Source organism: Felis catus, chromosome D4 (assembly GCF_018350175.1).
Source record: "Felis catus isolate Fca126 chromosome D4, F.catus_Fca126_mat1.0, whole genome shotgun sequence".
In the NCBI taxonomy this organism is placed as follows: Eukaryota; Metazoa; Chordata; class Mammalia; order Carnivora; family Felidae; genus Felis; species Felis catus.
In genome coordinates, this window is record NC_058380.1 from 12007211 (window position 1) to 12026490 (window position 19280).

A 19280-nucleotide genomic window follows, 5' to 3' on the forward strand; every position below is an offset into this window, starting at 1 on the left:
AAAGAGATTGAGAAATTAGCCCACCAGATAGTTAGAAATACTTGTAGGTAGGGGTGCCTGGGTGACTCCATCAGTTAAGCATTTGACTCTTGATTTCAGCTCATCTTGATCTCAGGGTCATGAGTTTAAGCCCTGTGTAGGGCTCTGCACTGGATGTGGGGCCTACATAAAAAAAAAGAAAAGAAAAGAAATACTTGTAGGTACGTTAGCTGCAAGATGGACGGTGGTCCTTTCATTCTGATGACATAGAGACCAGGAGGGGTCAGAATACCTGTGGACACTTTAGGAATCCGTACATTTACAAAATGAGCTCTGAATTTGTACATTCTGGTTCTTTCACATATATTTCCTAGCGGTCAAAACTTTGGAATAAGCCTTGGTTTGAGAGTTCAAGAAACCTGCATTTTAATGCTGACACGTTACCACTAATTATCTGTGACCTTGGGGAAATCTCATGGTTTCTGTGACTGAAAAATGAGGCACTTACATCAGAACGTTCTTTTTAAGAGTCTTTTAACTCTCATTTTGTAGATTTCCAGAATCCTCTTTAGTTACCCGGAGGGCGTTTTAACTTTAGATGGACATTTTCAGCAGGCCATTAGAAGCTCCCTGTGGATAAATGCTATGATTATTTCCCTCTTATTTTTTTTTTTTCTAAGGTATAAAATGGATGGCTGTTCTCCCTCTTCGGAATACTTAATAATACTCTGCTGCACATATATAATGCTTAAGAGTTTATATCTTTAGTCATGTGATTTGCATGGCAGGTAGTTTTCCTATTTGATAGATAAGGGACCCATGGCTCAGGAGTTAACGGGCTTGTCCAGTTCACAAACACAGGAACTATTTTTAGAAAGAACCAGGGACGGTGACTCTTAGTCTAGTGCTCCTCTCATTATACCATTCCATCACCTCCTCCATTAGCACATTCCTGGGTACTTCTCTCTGGCAGAAGTGCATGTGTGTGTGTGTGTGTGTGTGTGTGTGTGTGTGTGTGTAATTCAAATTAATTATTTTCTTATTTGTGACTGCCCAGTTCTTCTTTAAGTTCCACTGTGGCAGGAGGTTCAGCAAGTTTATCCTTGATTGAAAAGAGCCAGAGGCAGAACTGAACAAGGTAACAGGAGGTCGGCTTGGAGTCTTAGTCCTGCTACAGCCAACCAGTGAGCGGCCAAGGAAATGATCTGATCCATTTTCTCACATGTACAATGGGGATGCACCCACCTCTCAGGCTTGTAGACGGGGATGCATGTTGAATCTGTAACATGTAAAACAAGATCTAAGGCTAAGCAACCACCTTATAAATCATTTTCAGCAGCCACTGAGAAAATCTTTGAGAGGAGATTTGGTCTGTTGGTTGGCTGTGTCGTTAGGGAACCTTTGGCGGCAAAGTATGGACTTAGGCATCATGAAAGCCCCCCGGGCTGGCTTTGGGCTTCTCTGCGACCACAGTGGGTTTAGTCTGCTGGCAACCGAGCTCTCATTTTTCTGCTCTTATTGGCTGCTCCCCCAAACTGTGAGTTGGGTGAGAACCTGGCATCCTCAAAAACTGGAAGCACTTTGGGTGGCCTGTCTCTGGGCAGAATCAAGGCCCGGGCGACTCCTTGCTTTGCAGAGTGGCCTCAGCCATATGGGTGTGCTCTCATTAGCGGGTTTGGTTTGGCAGAGACAGGTAATCACCAAAGCTTTGGGGGACCTTCCTGCCAGGTCAATTATTACAATGAAAGTGAGCCTCAGGCCAAATTCTGCTGTACACGCAAACACTTATTAGCCAACAGACAAAACAAGTGTTCATGCACTCTGTTCTGTGAGTGTAAAGGGTAGAGGGCTAAGATTTTTATTGAGCTTACAGAGCAGTGTGAACAATTTTTTACCTCTAATTTTAGTTGCACCCATTCGTCTTGAAAACCATTGATGATTCCCTGAAATCCTGTGGAGCAAGCAGACAGAGCTCAGTTGATTGGATCTGCTGCAGTAAGGGAGGTGTTCTCAGAAGGGGTGAATCAAGAGAGCATGTTTGTAGGGTTGAGGACCCCTGCTGGGGGATTGTAAGGTGAGCTTTTTGAGATAGGGAATTGATAGGGTTTGAGCAGAGCTTATCACATAATAGCTTTGGATTGGTGGGTGAATGGAGGGGAGGGCCTGGAAGCAAGATGTGATGAATAACCTGTTAGTTTTGCTCAACTCTTTTAGTTGGTTCCCAGTCTTACATTTGAGGAACAAGTATATCCTGGGGCAAGTAGCTAAGTTATCTTGCTTGTTTTCAGTGTTGTTTAATATAGAGTCAGAAAAGTATGGCCAATCCCAGAATTGATTAACGTTGGGACAGGAAATATGTTGGTTTTAGATCTCACCATGAATTTCCTGGAGAACCCATTTTTATCATCCATTGTGCTAATTAAACAAGCCAACGGTTCCATCCACTGAACAAAACTCATTTCCACAATCACTCTGCTAATTTAACAAAGTCGCTCAGATGCTGTTGAGAGATGAAGGCAAAGGAAGCTTCTGGAGTGTGGCCTTTCTCATAAATGCTAGCTGACTGTCCTGGAATTTGAATTCCTGACTGCCCTTAGGGTGTCGCTTGTTCCAACCGATATGTACATAGTATCCCACTGTCTGTGCCGAAGTATTTCGAAGTGCATTGCAGACACACTGTGGTGGTAGCTGAGTGTCTGGGTTACAGACTAACAGACTAGAGGGATGACTACAAGAGAACTGCAGGAACAAAGAGTGATTTGGGGCAAGAGGGGAGACCGTTTTGAGTTGGCGAGCATCTTAAAACAGATACATTGTCATGGGGAAAGTTATGATGTGTGGAGTGCCACTGTGTGTGTGTGTGTGTGTGTGTGTGTGTGTGTGTGTGTGTTTAAGCCTGGGGGATCTATACATATGTGTTTGTTGTCACTTGGGAAATTTTTGAAATGATATGCAAGAAAGCATTTACAGAAGGCACTTCTGTTGAATGCAGTGGGAAGGGGAATGGGGGAGCCTGACTTTCCACTTTATATTTGGAGAGGACATGCATTATATTGTGCAACCAAGAGGCTGTTTTAGTTTCCTTGTTTTGTTTGGGTTTGGTGGCCAGTATCTCTGTATCAGAGCTCTCTTTTTGGGTTTTGTTTATTTGCCTTTGTATGAATCTCAGTGGGAGGCAGGGCCATGCTTCAAGCGATGGAAGCTTCCGAGGCCAGATGCTAACACTCCTGGACGCCGGCAGCCAGGATGTGAGCTCCTTGACCTCCACTCAGGAAGCTCCTGCCCAGGACTCTGAAGCTAGAGCTGCTGATGCAGAACAGCTCAGGCAGTGTCCAAGGCTGGCAACCGAGGCTCTGGTTTTCCTGGGGCACGACCTTGGTAGAGGTCCCAGTTCCCAGCTTCCCTTGGCTCCTTCCCAGGTTTCTGAGACTGGTTCCTGGGGATTCTGTGAGCTACCTGATAGCCCTGCAAGAAATTCCTCTTCTGCTTAAATAGCCTGAGTTGGTTTCCATTATTCATAATATAATTAAGAAATCTGCTGTAGGACCGTGATTTTTTTTCTTCTATGAATGTTACTTTTATAACAATTTAAAAAACTAATCCAAAAATAAATTAAAGGGATTCACTTTAAATGTTTGGCCATTTATGGTACTTCCACGGAAGAATAAGGAATGCAGTGGGTAATCAAATTAGATTCATTAATGGTGAGTGCTTGATGTTGGATGTCAGGGCTGGGGTGGTGGCACAACTGGGTCTTACTAAATGTAATTTCTTTTTTTTTTTAAGATTATTTATTTATTTTGAGAGAAACAGAACACAAGTGGGGGAGGGGCAGAGAGACAGGAGGGCAGAAGATCCAAAGCAGGTTCCGTGGTGACAGCACAGAGCCCGATGCGGGGCTCCAACTCACGAACGATGAGATCATGACCTGAGGCAAAGTCAGCTGCTTAACCTACTGAGCTGCCCAGGTGCCCCTCTAGCTCCAGTTTCTTATTGAGGATAGTAGAGGGTTGCCTTGGGAAGTTCTTATTTATTTAAAAAGATTTTTAAGATTATTTATTTATTTTGAGAGAGAGAGCATGAGCAGGGTAGGGGCAAAAAGAGGTGGGAGAGACAGAGAATCCCAAGCAGGTTCTGCACTGTCAGCACAGGTCCCTGTGGGGGGTTTGATCTCACAAATGGTGAGATCATGACCTGAGCCAAAATCACGAGTTGGACAGTTAACCAACTGAGCCACCGAGGCACCCTGTGAAGTTCTTTAATGAAGAAAACAGAATAATTTATAAACAGACATTGTCTTTTAGCAAGTATTCTGTAAGTTTTTTTTTAATGTTTATTTTATTTTTGAGACAGAGAGAAACAGAGCATGAGTGGGGGAGGGGCAGAAAGAGAGGGAGACACAGAATCCGAAGCAGGCTCCAGGCTCTGAGCTGTCAGCGCAGAGCCCGATGTGGGGCTCGGACCCACCAACTGTGAGATCATGACCTGAGCCAAAGTCAGACGCTTAACCAACTGAGCCACCCAGGCACCCCATTCTGTAAGTTGATGGAGACAAAAGAGTATAGATTTGAGTCAGACCTGGACCTGATTGGGGTCCCCTAATTAGCTGCATAATTTAGGGCATAGTAAATAAATCGCCTCTTTCAGACTGTCTCATATTTATTTTATGTCTATATCTACAAAATATATTTATTTATATTTATAAAGTTATAAATTTAAATACATGTAAAATATAAATTTAAATATATGTAAATATATTTATAAATTTATAAATTATATATCTATTAGCCAAACATACATGGCTAATAAAAACACACTGTATATTTATCAAACATATATTTGGCATATACAGGCACTACATATATATCAAACACACCACTGTGACATCGTGACATTTGCTACTTTACTAAATGCCTTTTAAGATGAAGAAAATCTTAAAAAACATCTTTTTAAAAATTTTATCTTAGAGAGAGAGAGTGGGGGAGAGGGGAAGAGGGAGGGAGAGAGAGAGAGAGAAAGAACCTTAAGCAGGCTCCACACTCAGCACAGAGCCCAATACAGAGCTCCACCCACGCTCAACTGACTGAGCCACCCAGGCGCCCCTAGAGAAGAAAATCTTAATTAATAAATTAATTATTTCATCTCTAATTTTAACTTTACTTAATTAATTTTTTAAAATTTACATTCAAGTTAATTAGCATATAGTGCAACAATGATTTCAGGAGTAGATTCCTTACTGCCCCTTACCCATTGAGCCCATCCCCCTCTCCCACAACCCCTCCAGTAACCCTCTGTTTGTTCTCCGTACTTAAGAGTCTCTTATGTTTTGTCCCCCTCCCTGTTTTTCTATCATTTTTACTTCCCTTCCCTTATGGTCATCTGTTTTGTATCTTAAAGTCTTCATATGCGTGAAGTCATAGGATATTTGTCTTTCTCTGACTAATTTCGCTTAGCATAATACCCTCCAGTTCCATCCATGTAGTTGCAAATGGCAAGATTTCATTCTTTTCGATTGCTGAGTTATACTCCATTGTATATATATACCACAACTTCTTCTTCTTTTTTTTTTAAATATGAAATTTATTGTCAAATTGGTTTCCATACAACACTCAGTGCTCATCCCAACAGGTGCCCTCCTCAGTACCCATCACCCACCCTCCACTCCCTCCCACCCCCCATCAACCCTCAGTTTATTCTCAGTTTTTAAGAGTCTCTTATGTTTTGGCTCCCTCCCTCTCTAACCTCTTTTTCTTTTTTTTCCTTCCCCTCCCTCATGGTCTTCTGTTAATTTCTCAGGATCCACATAAGAGTGAAAACTTATGGTATCTGTCTTTCTCTGCCTGACTTATTTCACTTAGCATCACACTCTCCGGTTCCATCCACGTTGCTACAAAAGGCCATATTTCATTCTTTCTCATTGCTATGTAGTATTCCATTGTGTATATAAACCACAATTTCTTTTTCCCTTCATCAGACTCTTTCCATAATTTGGCTATTGTTGAAAGTGCTGCTATAAACATTGGGGTACAAGTGCCCCTATGCATCAGCACTCCTGTATCCCTTGGGTAAATTCCTAGCAGTGCTATTGATGGGTCATAGGGTAGATGTATTTTTAATTTTTTGAGGAACCTCCACACTGTTTTCCAGAGTGGCTACACCAGTTTGCATTTCCACCTACAGTGCAAGAGGGTTCCCGTTTCTCCACATCCTCTCCAGCATCTATAGTCTCCTGATTTGTTCATTTTGGCCACTCTGACTGGCATGAGGTGTATACCACATCTTCTTTATCCATTCATCCATCGATGGACATTTGGGCCCTTTCCATACTTTGGCTATTGTTGATAGTGCTGCTGTAAACATTGCGGTACATGTGTCCCTTCAAAATAGCACACCTGTATCCCTTGGATATATATTTATTTATATATAAATACCTAATAGTACAATTGTTGGGTTGTAGGGTAGTTCTATTTTTACTTTTTTGAGGAACCTCCACACTGTTTTCCAGAGTGGCTGTACCAGTTTGCATTCCCACCAGCAGTGCAAAAGAGATCCTCTTTCTCCGCATCCTTGTCAACATCTGTTGTTGCCTGAGTTGTTAACATTAACATTCTGATAGGTATGAGGTGGTATCTCATTGTGGTTTTGATTTGTATTTCCCTGATGATGAGCAATGTTAAGCATTTTTTCATGTGTTGGTTGGCCATCTGGATGTCTTCTTTGAGAAGTGCCTATTCATGTCTTTTGCCCATTTCTTCACTGGACTATTTGTTTTTTGGGTGTTGAGTTTGGTAAGTTCTTCATGGATTGTGGATACTAACCCTTTATCTGATATGTCGTTTGCACATATCTTCTCCAATTCCATCAGTTGCCTTTTAGTTTTGCTGATCATTTCCTTTGCTGTGCAGAAGCTTTTTATTTTGATGAGTTCCCAATAGTTCATTTTTGCTTTTGTTTCCCTTGCCTCCGGAGACGTGTTGAGTAAGAAGTTGCTGCAACCATGATCAAAGAAGTTATTGCCTGCTTTCTCTTTGAGGATTTTGTTGGCTTCCTGTCTTACATTTAGGTCTTTCATCCATTTTGAGTTTATTTTTGTGTATGGTGTAAGAAAGTGGTCCAGGTACATCCTTTGGCATGTTGCTGTTCATTTTTTCCCAGTACCACTTGCTGAAGAGAGTCTTTATTCCATTGGATATTCTTTCCTGCTTTGTCAAAGATTAGTTGGCCCTAAGTTTGTGGGTCCATTTCTGGGTTCTCTGTTCTGTTCCATTGATCTGAGTGTTTTTGGGCCAGAATCTTTTTTATTTATAAAGGGGGGAACTCATGAGCCTTCCTACACTTATTAAAAATAGTCAGTAGACCTCTGTGCATTTCTTTAAGCCCCCAAACCTGATCACACTCCCCAAATTAGCCATTATAAACTTTCTGATTTTAGTGAAAACCTGATCACACTCCCCAAATTAGCCATTATAGATTCTCTGATTTTAGTGCCCTGGTGGTTGTCTCCATCCTAAAGGTGAGGGATTCATAACATGCTCTCCCATTTATCCTCTCCTATTTTTTTTTTGAAATTTACTACTCCTCTCAATGACTTTACAATTTTAAATAATATAAACTTCTTAATTCATCAACTTTGAATAGTATCTTTTGACTCTTTTTTATAAGATGAAGAAATTAGCCCTTCAATCTTGTTCTATTCTCCTTATGATAGTAAAACCATTACTGTTATATTCTTAGTGTTTTAACATTTATATTTTGCTCTATATTATACCATTCAAATTTTGTCTATAAATTGTTTCTAAAATAGTGAAAACCAACGATAGCATTTGGAGTATTTTCATTATGTGAATGTGATTGTAATAGGTTGTCAGAATTGGATTCTTTTTTTTTCAGATTCACCTGGGGCTGCATTACAGCCAACATCTCCCACATTCCAGCGTTAGACTATCTAAGCAGGACTTGTAAAGCTTCTGGGTGAAAACCAGTTTTGCAACCCTTAGCTGATCTTCATCCCCCAGCCTATAAAAAGATTAGGGATTAAAGAGACAAATGTTTTGGAGAATGTTACCGAATTGCTGTGGCATTTTGAGTCCACCTCCGCAGGGGGGAGGGAATGAGTGCTTAAAGATAAGCACTTGGAGAACCTGATATGGGTCCTTTGGTCGACTGGACCGGTGTCAGGCACTTGCCTGGGGAATTTTAAAGGGTTGGTTGGAGTGCCTTGTGGTCTCAGAGTTAAAGACTGCTGGGAAATTCTTGTACTTTCCTATACCCAGCCCAAGCGGGGAGAGGCCTGGCCTGCACTGCTGGGTGCTCGAGTGGAGGGAACAGCAGGCTCAACAATCCGTGTCTCAGAGGAACCAAGAACACCATTTGGGAGAACGTCCTCTGTAAACACTGGCCGAATGTAGACATGAAGAGTCAAGTGAACTTTTGCTGCCCTTATCCTCTTTACCAACGGGGCCCAGTCTCCCCCTTACTCCCTCCTCTTCAAAATGACAGAGCTGTGCCTGGCAGACCTCATATGTGGCCACAAGATTTCAGTCACTCCCTGCAATGATCAGCCTGATAAGAGCGAGAGAAGCTTAAATTTAAACATGAATTTCCAAGTTTTGACTGGGACATTTTATGGAAATGAGCAGGGGAGGGACAGAGGCAGGGTGGGGGGGGGGAGGGAGAGAGAGAGAATCTCAAGCAGGTTCCATGCTCAGCACAGAGTCCAATACGGGGCTTGATCGATGACCCTGGCATCATGACCTGAGCCAAAACCAGAGTCGGAGGCTTAACTGACTGCACCACCAGGGGCGCCCCAGGAAAAGAGACTGTTTGTAACTTAAAGTGAATGGAGAACTTTTTGCACCTGATATTGACCAGAGACGTCATGGGCCTGACCCCAGATTTCATCTAAGGGGTCTGGACAAACTAGCTCTACAAAGTGGGCTTGAACAACATTGAGGAAGAGACCAAAGTCTCTTTGTGGTTTTCTATTGGCCCCCATGAACCTTGCTTGCTCGAGGGATTGGTGACATTATTTTTAGTAGCACCACCATGAATGATTGGGTCTAGGGAGAGGAAATGTAACCCCATGTCCCTAAAAGGAGGACAGTTTTGGGCAGCCACGTCAAATCTATTATTCTTTCTTATTCTCTGTCATTTGCTTAGTATCATGCCACATTTCAGTTTGCTTCTGCTTTAGGCCATGACTTTGGTAGACAGGTTTATATTATTTCTGGAGTTTCTTTATTTTTTTAAAAAATATTTTTTAATGTTTATTTTTGAGAGAAAGAGAGAGAGAGAGAGAGAGCATGAGCCGAGGTGGGGCAGAGAAGAGGGAGGCACAGAGTCCAAAGCAGGCTTCAGGCTCTGAGCCATCAACACAGAGTGTGATGCAGGGCTTGAACCCACGAACCGTGAGATCATGATCTGAGCCTAACTCGGATGCTCAACCGACTGAGCCACCCAGGCACCCCTATTTCTGGAGTTTCTAAAAGCCTTTTTTCTTTTTATTCTGACAAAGAAGGCCCCTAATATTGGAGATGATATAGCTGCTTTTTCTCCTCTTCCTCCTCCTCCTCCTCCTCCTTCTTTTTCTTCTTTATTGAAATATATTTGACATACTATAACATTTACCCATGTAAAATGTACAAATAATTGTTAGCATGTTCACAGATAGGCACAAACATCTTCAGCAACAATTCTAGAACATTTTCATCATCCCAGAAAAAAATCTAGGACCCATTAGGAGTCCCTCCCATTTCTTTCCAATACCCCCAGCCCTCAGAAACCACTAATGAACTGTCCCCATATATTTGCCTATTCTGGTTATTTCAAATAAATGGAATCATATAAGGGGCGCCTGGGTGGCTTAGTCAGTTAAGCGTCCAATTCTTGATTTTGGCTCAGGTCATGATTTCACAGTTTCCTGAGTTTGAGGTCCACGTTGTCAGTTCAGAGCCTGCTTGGGATTCTTCCTTTTCTCTCTACCCCTCTCCCACTTGTGCTATCTCTGTCTCTTGTCAAATAAATAAACTTTAAAAAATGGAATCATATAACACGTGATCCTTTGTAACTGGCTTCTTTCACTTAGCATATTTTTTAGCAGAGTATTTTTAAGGGTCATCCATGTTATAACATGTATTAGCATGTTTTCCCACTTTTATTGTTGGATACTATTCCAGTGATGGATGTTAGTTAATACATTTTATTTGTCTATTCATCACTTGGTGAACATGCCCACTTTCTGGCTATCGTGAATAATGCTGCTGTGAACATTAGCTTGCAAGTTTTTTTGTGGCCATGTTTTCATTTCGCTTGCCTATTTGCCTAGGATCGAATGGCTGAGTCATATGGTAACTCTGTGTTTAATATTTTGAGGAACTGTTTTCCAAAGCAGCTGTGTCATTTTACATTCCCATCAGTGGAGTGTCTGGGTTCCAGTTTCTTCGCATGTTTGTCCGCACTTTTACTGCCTGTCTTTTTGATTAGAGCCATTTTTATATGATTAGAGCCACATTTTATGTGATGTGGTCTCTCAGAGTGTTTTTGATTTGATGTTGAGAATCTTCCCATGTGCTTATTGACCACTTGAATGTCTTCTTTGGAGAAATGTCTATTTAAAAATTTTTAATTTTTAATGTTTATTTTTGAGACACACACACACACACATACACACACACACACACACACACACAGAGTGAGTGGGGGAGGGGCAGAGTAATGGTGACACAGAATCCAAAGCAGGCTCTAGCTTCTGAGCTGTCAGCACAGAACCTGAGGTGGGGCTTGAACTCACGAACTGTGAGATCATGACCTGAACCGAAGTCGGGCACTTAACTAACAGAGCCACCCAGACACCCTGAGAAATGTCTTATTTAGATTCTTTGCCCATTTTTCGATTAGGTTATTTGTCTTTTTATTGCAAGTCCCTTATCAGATATATGATTAGCAGTTTACTTTTTTGATGGTGTCCTTTGAAGCACAAAAATGTTTTTATTGTGATGATGTCCAGTTTACTTTGTCTTTAGTTGCAAAACAGTCGTATTTAAGAAGGCTGATCTAACCCAAGGTCATAAAGATTTACTTCTATATTTTCTTTAATTAATTAATTAATTAATTAATTTTGTGAGACAGAGCACAAGCAGGGGAGTGGCAGAGAGAAGGAGAGACAGAATCCCAAGCAGGTGGCACACTGTCAGCTCAGAGCCGACGTGGGGCTCAAACTCATGAACTGTGAGATCATGACCTGAGCTGAGATCAAGAGTCAGATGCTTAACTGACTGAACCACCCATGGGCCCCACTTGTATATTTTCTTGTAAGAGTTTTATTGTTCTAGCTCATGCTTGGGTCTGTGGTCCATTTGGAATTAATTTTTGCGTATGGTGTGAGGCAGTGGTCCAACCAAGTTCATTCTTGTGCATGCGGGTGTCCAGTTGTCCTAACATCATTTATTGAAAAGACTGTTCTTTCCTCACTGAATTGTTTTGGAGCACTTGTTGAAAATCAGCTGAGTCTGCCCGTGAGATTTCGTCATCTGGCTTCTTAATCACACTCCCCATTAGTTCTGCCCCATTAGTTACTTTTTCCTTTGGACATTTCTAAGACTCCTGACTTCTTGTTCCAGTTTGGACCTAATTGTTTTCTAGGCCTGCTACACAGATGTCATATGAATATTTCTTTTCTTTGTATTCTTGGATGACAGCCACTCTTTCTGAGACCTCGTGCCTCATGCATTTTTCCCCCCCCTTGAATTCCTTTTTCATTTTACCAGAGAACATGATCAACTAAAACTTTTCAGAAATGATGTGAGGGAAGAGGGGAGCTCTCATAGGGTTTAAATGTCTTGATGTGTCTTGGTTTTGCCCTTCCACTTGAATGATGGTTTGGCTGGATAGAGAATTCTAGGGTCAAAAAATTTTCTATCCAGAATTTGAAGGTATTGCTTAATGAGACCTCTGTCACTGATGAGAAGCTTGATGCTGACTGATTCTTGTTCCTTAGTAAGCAGCCTCTTTTTTTTTTCCTCCTGTCTGGAAGCTTTTAGAATCCTTTTTTTTTTTTTTACCTTGGAATTGATAAAACTTAATTTTCAAGAAGATAAAATCACAACTCCTGGGAAATCGTACAGTGTACATGTGTCATTAATGAGGGAAAACTGTTTCAAGGAACATTTGAGAAGTGTTTATAGATGATGCTAGGAGCTGACTGCCAGGATGGACAGGAAACTGGTGGATGTCCGGCAGGGCCCTATACGGCAACTTTAGAGGTTTTCTGTTCCATTGGACAGAATTCATCTCTACTGAAAAAAAAAATCTGCAACGTCAACTGTGCCTTTACAGAATTGTAAAGTAGTCAAACAGGCAGATAACTAAATGGAATACTCAGTAATCTCCTTTGCTTTTTTCCAAGTTTCAGATAATTAAAAAATTTTTTTTAATTTTTTTTTTTAATTTTTGAGAGAGAGAGAGAGCGAGCACAGGAGAGGCAGAGAGAGGAGACACAGAATCTGAAGCAGGCTCCAGCCTCCAAGCTGGGAGCACAGAGCTTGACGTGGGGCTCAAACCCAGAAACCGCAAGATCGTGATCTGAGCTGAAGTCAGATGCTCAACCAACTGAGCCACCCAGGCACCTCTCAGATAATTTTTTTGACAGTCTTCTGAAATTACATGAGGATGTGTCTAGCTGTGGGTCTCCTCTCCCTTCATCCTTTTTTGAGTACATTTACTCCCTGAGGCTTTGAGGTCTTTTACTGAGAAGACATGTACCTTTCTCCAACACTGAGAAATTTTCTTTATTGTTTCTTTGATTATTTTCTTCCCTCCATTTGCTCTTTCTTCCTAGAATATCTAATAGGCAGATGTTGGCCCTCTGGAATTTTTGCTTTTTTGTTTCTTAATTTTTTAAAGTCTTCGATTTCTGGTACTTCACTCCTATGTATGTTATGAGGCATCTCCTAAAAATAAGGCATTCTTCTACCATCCAGTAATAACATTATCACAACTAAGAAAGTTATTGGGAATTTCTTAATGTGATGTGATATTCAGCCCATTTTAACATTTCCCCCATTACTCCAAAATTTTGTGTAACTTTTTCAGAATCAAAGCTTAACTGAAGTGTGGTGTTGTGTGTATATTTCCGTATGTGTAAGTAAACAGTTTGGTGTGCTATCAAAAAGTAAGCCTGTGTAGACTAGCTCTTCTTTTTTAGTTGTTGTAAAATCCAGTACCCAATCAAGGTTCAGTCATTTCATTTGATTATTCTGTCTCTTTAGTCTTTCATGTTCTAGAACACCCTTCCTGCTCCTTTACCCCCCCTTTGTCCCCAGGAATTGACTTTGTGAAGACATGAGTCCATTGGTTTATTTCTTCCTTTCCTCCTCCTCCTTTATCTTTGCCCCTTCCCCATTTCCTTCATTCTTCTTTTGATATGGGAAATTTCAAATATGCTCCTAATCTGAGAGAAAAACAACAGCTCCCCCAGCACCTACAGCCCAGCTATCGTCATCATTGGCCCACGTTCAGACTTGCCTCATCTATACCCCTTACCACTTCTCTTCTCTTTCTCTTGCCATTGGATTGTGTTGAAATCAATAACAGCCTTCAGAACATTTCGTCCTCAAATGTTTCAGTATGTATTTATAAATGATACAGCCAGTAGCTCAGCAAGGACTGTTGGCTGGAGCGTAGACGTGTGGCCTTCCCACATAACAGCTACCCAGCATGGTGCCTGGGTTCTGAGAGGGACTGTGTTCCTTGGGTGTTCCAAGGGCCCAGGGGTTGGGGTGGGGTGCCCAGGCTTCCTAGGATCCAACCTTGGATGTCTGCTACATTCTGTTGGCACACAAGATCCTAAGGCCAGCTTAGAATCAAGAGAAGGGAAATTGGGAGTTGCACTCTACCTCTTTTCCTCTTTTCCTTTTTTCTTTTGCTTCCTCTTTAAGACTGGATAATATTCCTCAGAGTGTATTAAACTCCACTTCTTGTGAGGAACAGCCTGTGGGTAAAGAGGAAGGACTTGATGCCGGCCGTCTGTGGAGACTGTTCATTCTGCAGAGCTTCTCGAGAGCTGAGATCTTCCCTGCTGGGGAGTCAAAAGGTCTGACTCTCCAACTTGCTGAACCTTGAGAAGCTGACAGCAGTGGAGAAGCAACTAGAAGCAGGGAAAGACCAAAATCAGAGAAGCACGGAGGAAAGCAGGAAAGAATAATGGAGTAAGGAAGGTGGTGTCTCAAGAATCACAGATCTGCAAGTTCGTTTAAACCTCTCTGTGGCTTCTTGTATCTTCAGATCCAAATTTACTTCTGCCACCTAATTCCCAAGGGCCACAGCAAACCACGTTCCTGCTCCTTTCACCTTGTTCAAAAGCCAATGTCATGTGTCATGTCATTTCTCCTGAGACTCTCATTAGGATATTTTCCTCCTGGTCCTTACCACATTCCCAGTGGGTACATGCTAATTTAGGTTGGTATCTCTAAGTTGTATTGGGGAATAATGGAGCTAAACACACTAAAGGCACCCCCTTCTCTGCTATGCCTGATTGCTAGGGTCATGAGGAAAGAGACTTTTCTGGGCAATGAGGGGTGATGTGTTGAAAAGGAGGCCTAGGAGACTGGGGGGCCAGTGTCTGCCAGGAACAGGGGAAAGGACCCCATGGTAAGGCAGAATTTCTTTTTCACAAGCAAGGAACCTCAAAAGTGCCCCTGAGATTTGTACATTTTCACTAGGAATTAACAGCTCTCAGTTACAAGTGCTTTTAGCTCACCTCGAAGCTGTATCCCAAACTGATGACAATTTGTCTGACTGTGGTGCAGATAGGAGGAAGCCTTTCACTGCTATTGGAAAAGGAATTGGAAATAAATGTTCCTGTATTTTAAACACTTTTTGAAAAGAAAATCTGGGGACAGCCATAACATGAATAAATCTGATACTTAAACATCCTTGAGAGAAAAGGGAGATGGCTGGTTCCATTCACAGCAACAGGCCTGTGTTTGGTTTGTTGGCAAAGAGAACCAGTCTGGACGTTGGTAATATATCTGCCAAGCTTCTGGAAGAAGTTTAAAGAGTGTCAAGGAAGTGAAGGCCTGGAGTAGGTTCTTCGGGGATCTAAAGATTAAAGGCACACACAGGCAAACCAAGTCAGTGCATGTGTGAGCTCCTGAAATAGGTTTAAAGCAAGAGTCTGGGCTTTGTGAGTGGCTGTGATTTGTTATGTTTTGTTGGTTGTCATGGTGCTGGGTGGTCAGTCTTAACATTCATTTTGCTTAAATGGTTCAGAAATGTTTTAGTTTGGTGTCTTCATTTTTTTTTTTTTTCTCCCAGTGCCTGTGTGTTGTGTTCAGATAACTTTGCTCATGATTCTACATCTTTGTATTAAAATCCTTCTCCAGGGGCACCTGGGTGGCTCAGTCAGGTAAACATCTGACATTGGCTCAGATCATGATCTCGCAGTTCATGGGTTTGAGCCTTGTGTCGGACTGTGTGCTGACAGCTCAGAGCCTAGAGCCTGCTTCAGATTCTTTGTCTTCAGCCTCTCTCTCTGTCCCTCCCCTGCTTGTGCTCTGTCTCTGTCTCTCTCAAAAATTAAAAAAAAAAAAGCTCTCCAAACTGAATGAAAATGTTAAATATTAAGAGTTAACTAAATAGTTAACCAACTCCTATGACATTTGTCTTATTAACCAGTGACTAATCAATGGCTTGGAGCTTGGACTCCCTGTCTCTGAGGACATAAATGTCAAAATGTTGGTTCGATTCCCAGCTAAATCACACAATGTTCTTGTTTCAATCGGAAAATATAACTTAATTCTAAGGACTGGGTTCTTTGTTCTTCTACACACTCACTCACCACCCATATTCCTTCTTTCTTTGAAATAATGGGACAGGAGTCCCAGCTTCTTTCCCCAGAAAGTGATAGTTCCCACCAGGAGCAATGGTGGTAGCCATTTTCACACAAGCAGTGGTAGTAAATCCAGCGTTTGTCTTTCAGAGCCTGTTCTGTATATGTTCCAGAATATTCATAAGAATGCATGATGCCTCCATGTGATATTTATCATAATGAATTGACTTTCTTTCCTTTGTTTATTAATTGATTGATGGATTCCTGTGTCCACTCATTCAGGATAATTTCAGACCACCTATGTTTTTGTGTCTTTGGTTCAGATTTGGTGCCCCACTGGAGAAAAGTGTATTTTGGTCTTCATTTATCTTGAGCAGTATCAAAAGGCTATATGGGGGGAGCAGGGTGGAAGAAAGTGATTAAACAACTACCAGTGGTAGTTTCTTGGGAAATGGAAAGATGAATAAAAGTGTGAATGGAAAGAATTCTGAGGCGATACTAGTATTTTTTAAATTGAAGTTTTTCGAGAACTTTCTCTTCATGAGGAAAGAATTTGGTGAGCTTTTGACATTTAAATAGAAGCATACACACACCAGTTCACTAATCCCATTCATGAAGCTCCACCATCATGACCTCATCACCTCCCAGAGGCACCACCTCCCGACACCCAACACCTCAGAGTTAGGATTTTAACATATGTGTTTTTGGGGGACACAGACATTTAGACACAGCACTTGAGTTTTATTCCATTTGTTAGCTTCCTCTAATTCATTCCTCCATTCTCCTATTCTTGGACATTTGGGTTGTTTCCAGGTTTGGGCTGTTATGAACCAGTGCTGTGGCATTCCTGTACATGTCTTTTGGTGGACATATGCATTAATTTGTCTTGAGCACACACCTCAAAGTGAATTGCTGAGTCGTAGGGCAGTAGATGTTGAATTTTGTTAGAGGTAGTAAATGCCAGTCGTTTCTCATAGTGGTTGTTCCAATGTCTAACTGCTTCTTAGACTCTCGGTCAGTCCTGTTTTCAGCCTCACTTCCTTTCATTGCTGCTGCCTATTTCTGAGTACTTGGAGAGTCTAAGGAGTGAATCTTGTGGTTTTGGCTCTCGCTGCTGTCGTAGGATTTCGTTTTCTCAGGACCACTGAGTCCAGTTTGCAGTGGCCCATTGGCTGGCCAACTTTTAACATTTTCATGCTATTTTCCTGTTCTTTCTGTCCTTATGGATTTCTGCATTTAAGGTTTTTCTTTTACTGCTGTTTTAATGGGTTTATCAGGAATTAGTAGAACTAAATGCTTATGTTCACTCCGCCATATTAAACCTATTCATTTTTAAACTATGCTACCTTCACATGATCACTGGAACTATTTATTTAAACACACGTAGATGGGTTTCAGTTGCATCTTGAGTTTGGAGCAGTAGGAAAGAAGCAGCAAAATGCAAGTCCTTGGACAGTAGGGAAAGGTCAGCCTGTTTAGGGAATGAAATCTTCTACCAAAAAAGAGTACTCAATAATACCAAGCTGTGATAAGCATAATTATTTAATGATACTATGTTATGGGGATTATGAGAACTTTTTAGTAGGTAGGAACAGGCAAGTTGAAGGTGATGTTTCTTCTTGGTAGCCTTAGCATTCTTTTATTGGGTCACTTTTTTAAAATGTTTATTTTTTAGAGAGAGAGGGGATGGAAGATACAAAGTGGGCTCTGTGCTGACAGCAGAGAGCCTAGTGCGGGACTTGAACCCACAAACGGGGAGATCAAGACCTGAGCAGAAGTCAGATGCTCAACTGACTGAGCCATCTAGGCGCGCCTGTTGGGTCATTTAAGTGAGACCTGGAATGAGCCGGGGGCACAATTGCAAGAGATCAGAGTGGAGGTGAATTCCAAATACTGAAATGAAAAACATAATGCCTTTGCATCAAGCTACTGGTATATAAGTACCATAAAATACTCCTGGTTCAAGTTAGTTCAATAAAACCAAAAGTATAAAAAGTGTCACTCACATGGTCAGTCCCTATGAGAGGACCAGCTTTTTTGGATCTCGGATTTTGCATCTTACCCTTAAAAGCCACAGGGTGCCCGTCATAGAGGGCAAGTCCACCACTTTTTGGGTCCCACTGTCTTTCATGTCTAAAATACAAATTCTAAAAAGACATCTCTGCATTGACTCTGGGCTTTCCTGTTTTCTTGATGGTACATCCCAATGACGCACTGGTGTCAGTAGAAATTCAGGAACTGTAACCCATGGTGCGCACTTCACTGGGGAGGTGGCAATGAATTTGAGTTGAGAACAATAGGAGCTAAGCTTAAAGATCAGGAAAAAAAATGAGGTCAAATGTGAGGAGAGATTTTATAGACACATTGTGTCAGCCAAGGTCCTGGCAGGGCACAGATAACGCAATAAAATTATAACTTGAGAAGAGATTAATGAACGGCTGTTCACAAAGGAAAGCACAAGGTGGAGGGAACAGTGAAGCCAGGGCTGTCCCTACGCCTGACCAGAAAAGAGGTGGCTGGACTCTGGAATCTGGGATCATGTACAGAGAACCCCTTAAAAGAACCCATGGCTTTCCATTAAGGGTCACAGCCAGACTGAGGTGACAGAGAAGGAACCTGTAGAATACCCCAACCTCACTCTCTTCCCTCCCTCACATCTTCTGCGAGGGTGCCCCATTGGCTGAACTTAACTAGAGGCAAGGGGGCAAAGGAGCCCCATTGATACCCCATTGATACCCATTGATACTTTGTAGCTCAGCCTCCTCGGGAAGATCACAGGGTAGTGAAGAGTGGAGAAAGGATCTGGAAGGGCAAACAGGAGATATCTGGCACACGTGTCAACGGTCAGCATGGGTGAGTTCTCTTAGGAACTATCTGCAGGCTGCAGGAAGAATTCTTCTTAGAGAAGTTTTGGAAACAGTGTACCTGCAGATTACTCTTCCTCTCTCTCTCTTAATGTTTATTCATTTATTTTGAGAGAGTGTGCAAGTAAGTGAGAGGCAGAGAGAGACTCCCAAGCAGGCTGTGGGCTGTTGGTGCAGAGCCTGACACAGGGCTTGATCTTACGAGCCTGGGATCATGACCTGAGTGAAAACGAGAGTTGGATGTTTAACCGACTGAGCCACCCAGGCGCCCCTACCTGCAGATCATTCTTCCAGCTGCCATTAATTCAGGTATGTCATAAGTGTTAAGAACAAAGTACAGGTATCAGACCTAGTGAAATTCATTTTGTAATAACAGGCTTCTCCCCTGAAGAGGAAATGCCCATTATAATTAACAATAAAACTGATTGCACAACATTTTGCAGCATACAGGGACTTTTATGTACATCATTTTGTGTGAGTCTGTATTTAATTTTGTGAGGTGGCTAGGAATATGGACCTGGGGGTGTGTGGGTGGCTCAGTCAGTTGAGCCTCTGACTCTTGGTTTTAGCTTGGGTCATGATTCAAGCTCTCATGGTTCATGAGTTCAAGC

The 19280-nt window shown here is 41.9% G+C and overlaps 1 protein-coding gene across 7 annotated transcripts in view; it reads left to right on the forward strand.

Moving 5' to 3' along the window:
- Positions 1-19280, forward strand: part of FAM189A2 (family with sequence similarity 189 member A2) — a 118173-nt gene that overhangs the window by 68210 nt on the left and 30683 nt on the right. Inside the window, exon 1 of one of the 7 annotated variants that reach the window (XM_045042570.1) lies at positions 18895-18978. The exons of the other annotated variants lie outside the window; for them this stretch is intronic. Coding sequence (XP_044898505.1) covers positions 18910-18978 — 69 coding nt within the window. The 5' untranslated portion in view covers positions 18895-18909. Of the gene's footprint in view, positions 1-18894; positions 18979-19280 lie in introns of those variants that run through there. 7 annotated transcript variants of the gene reach the window in all.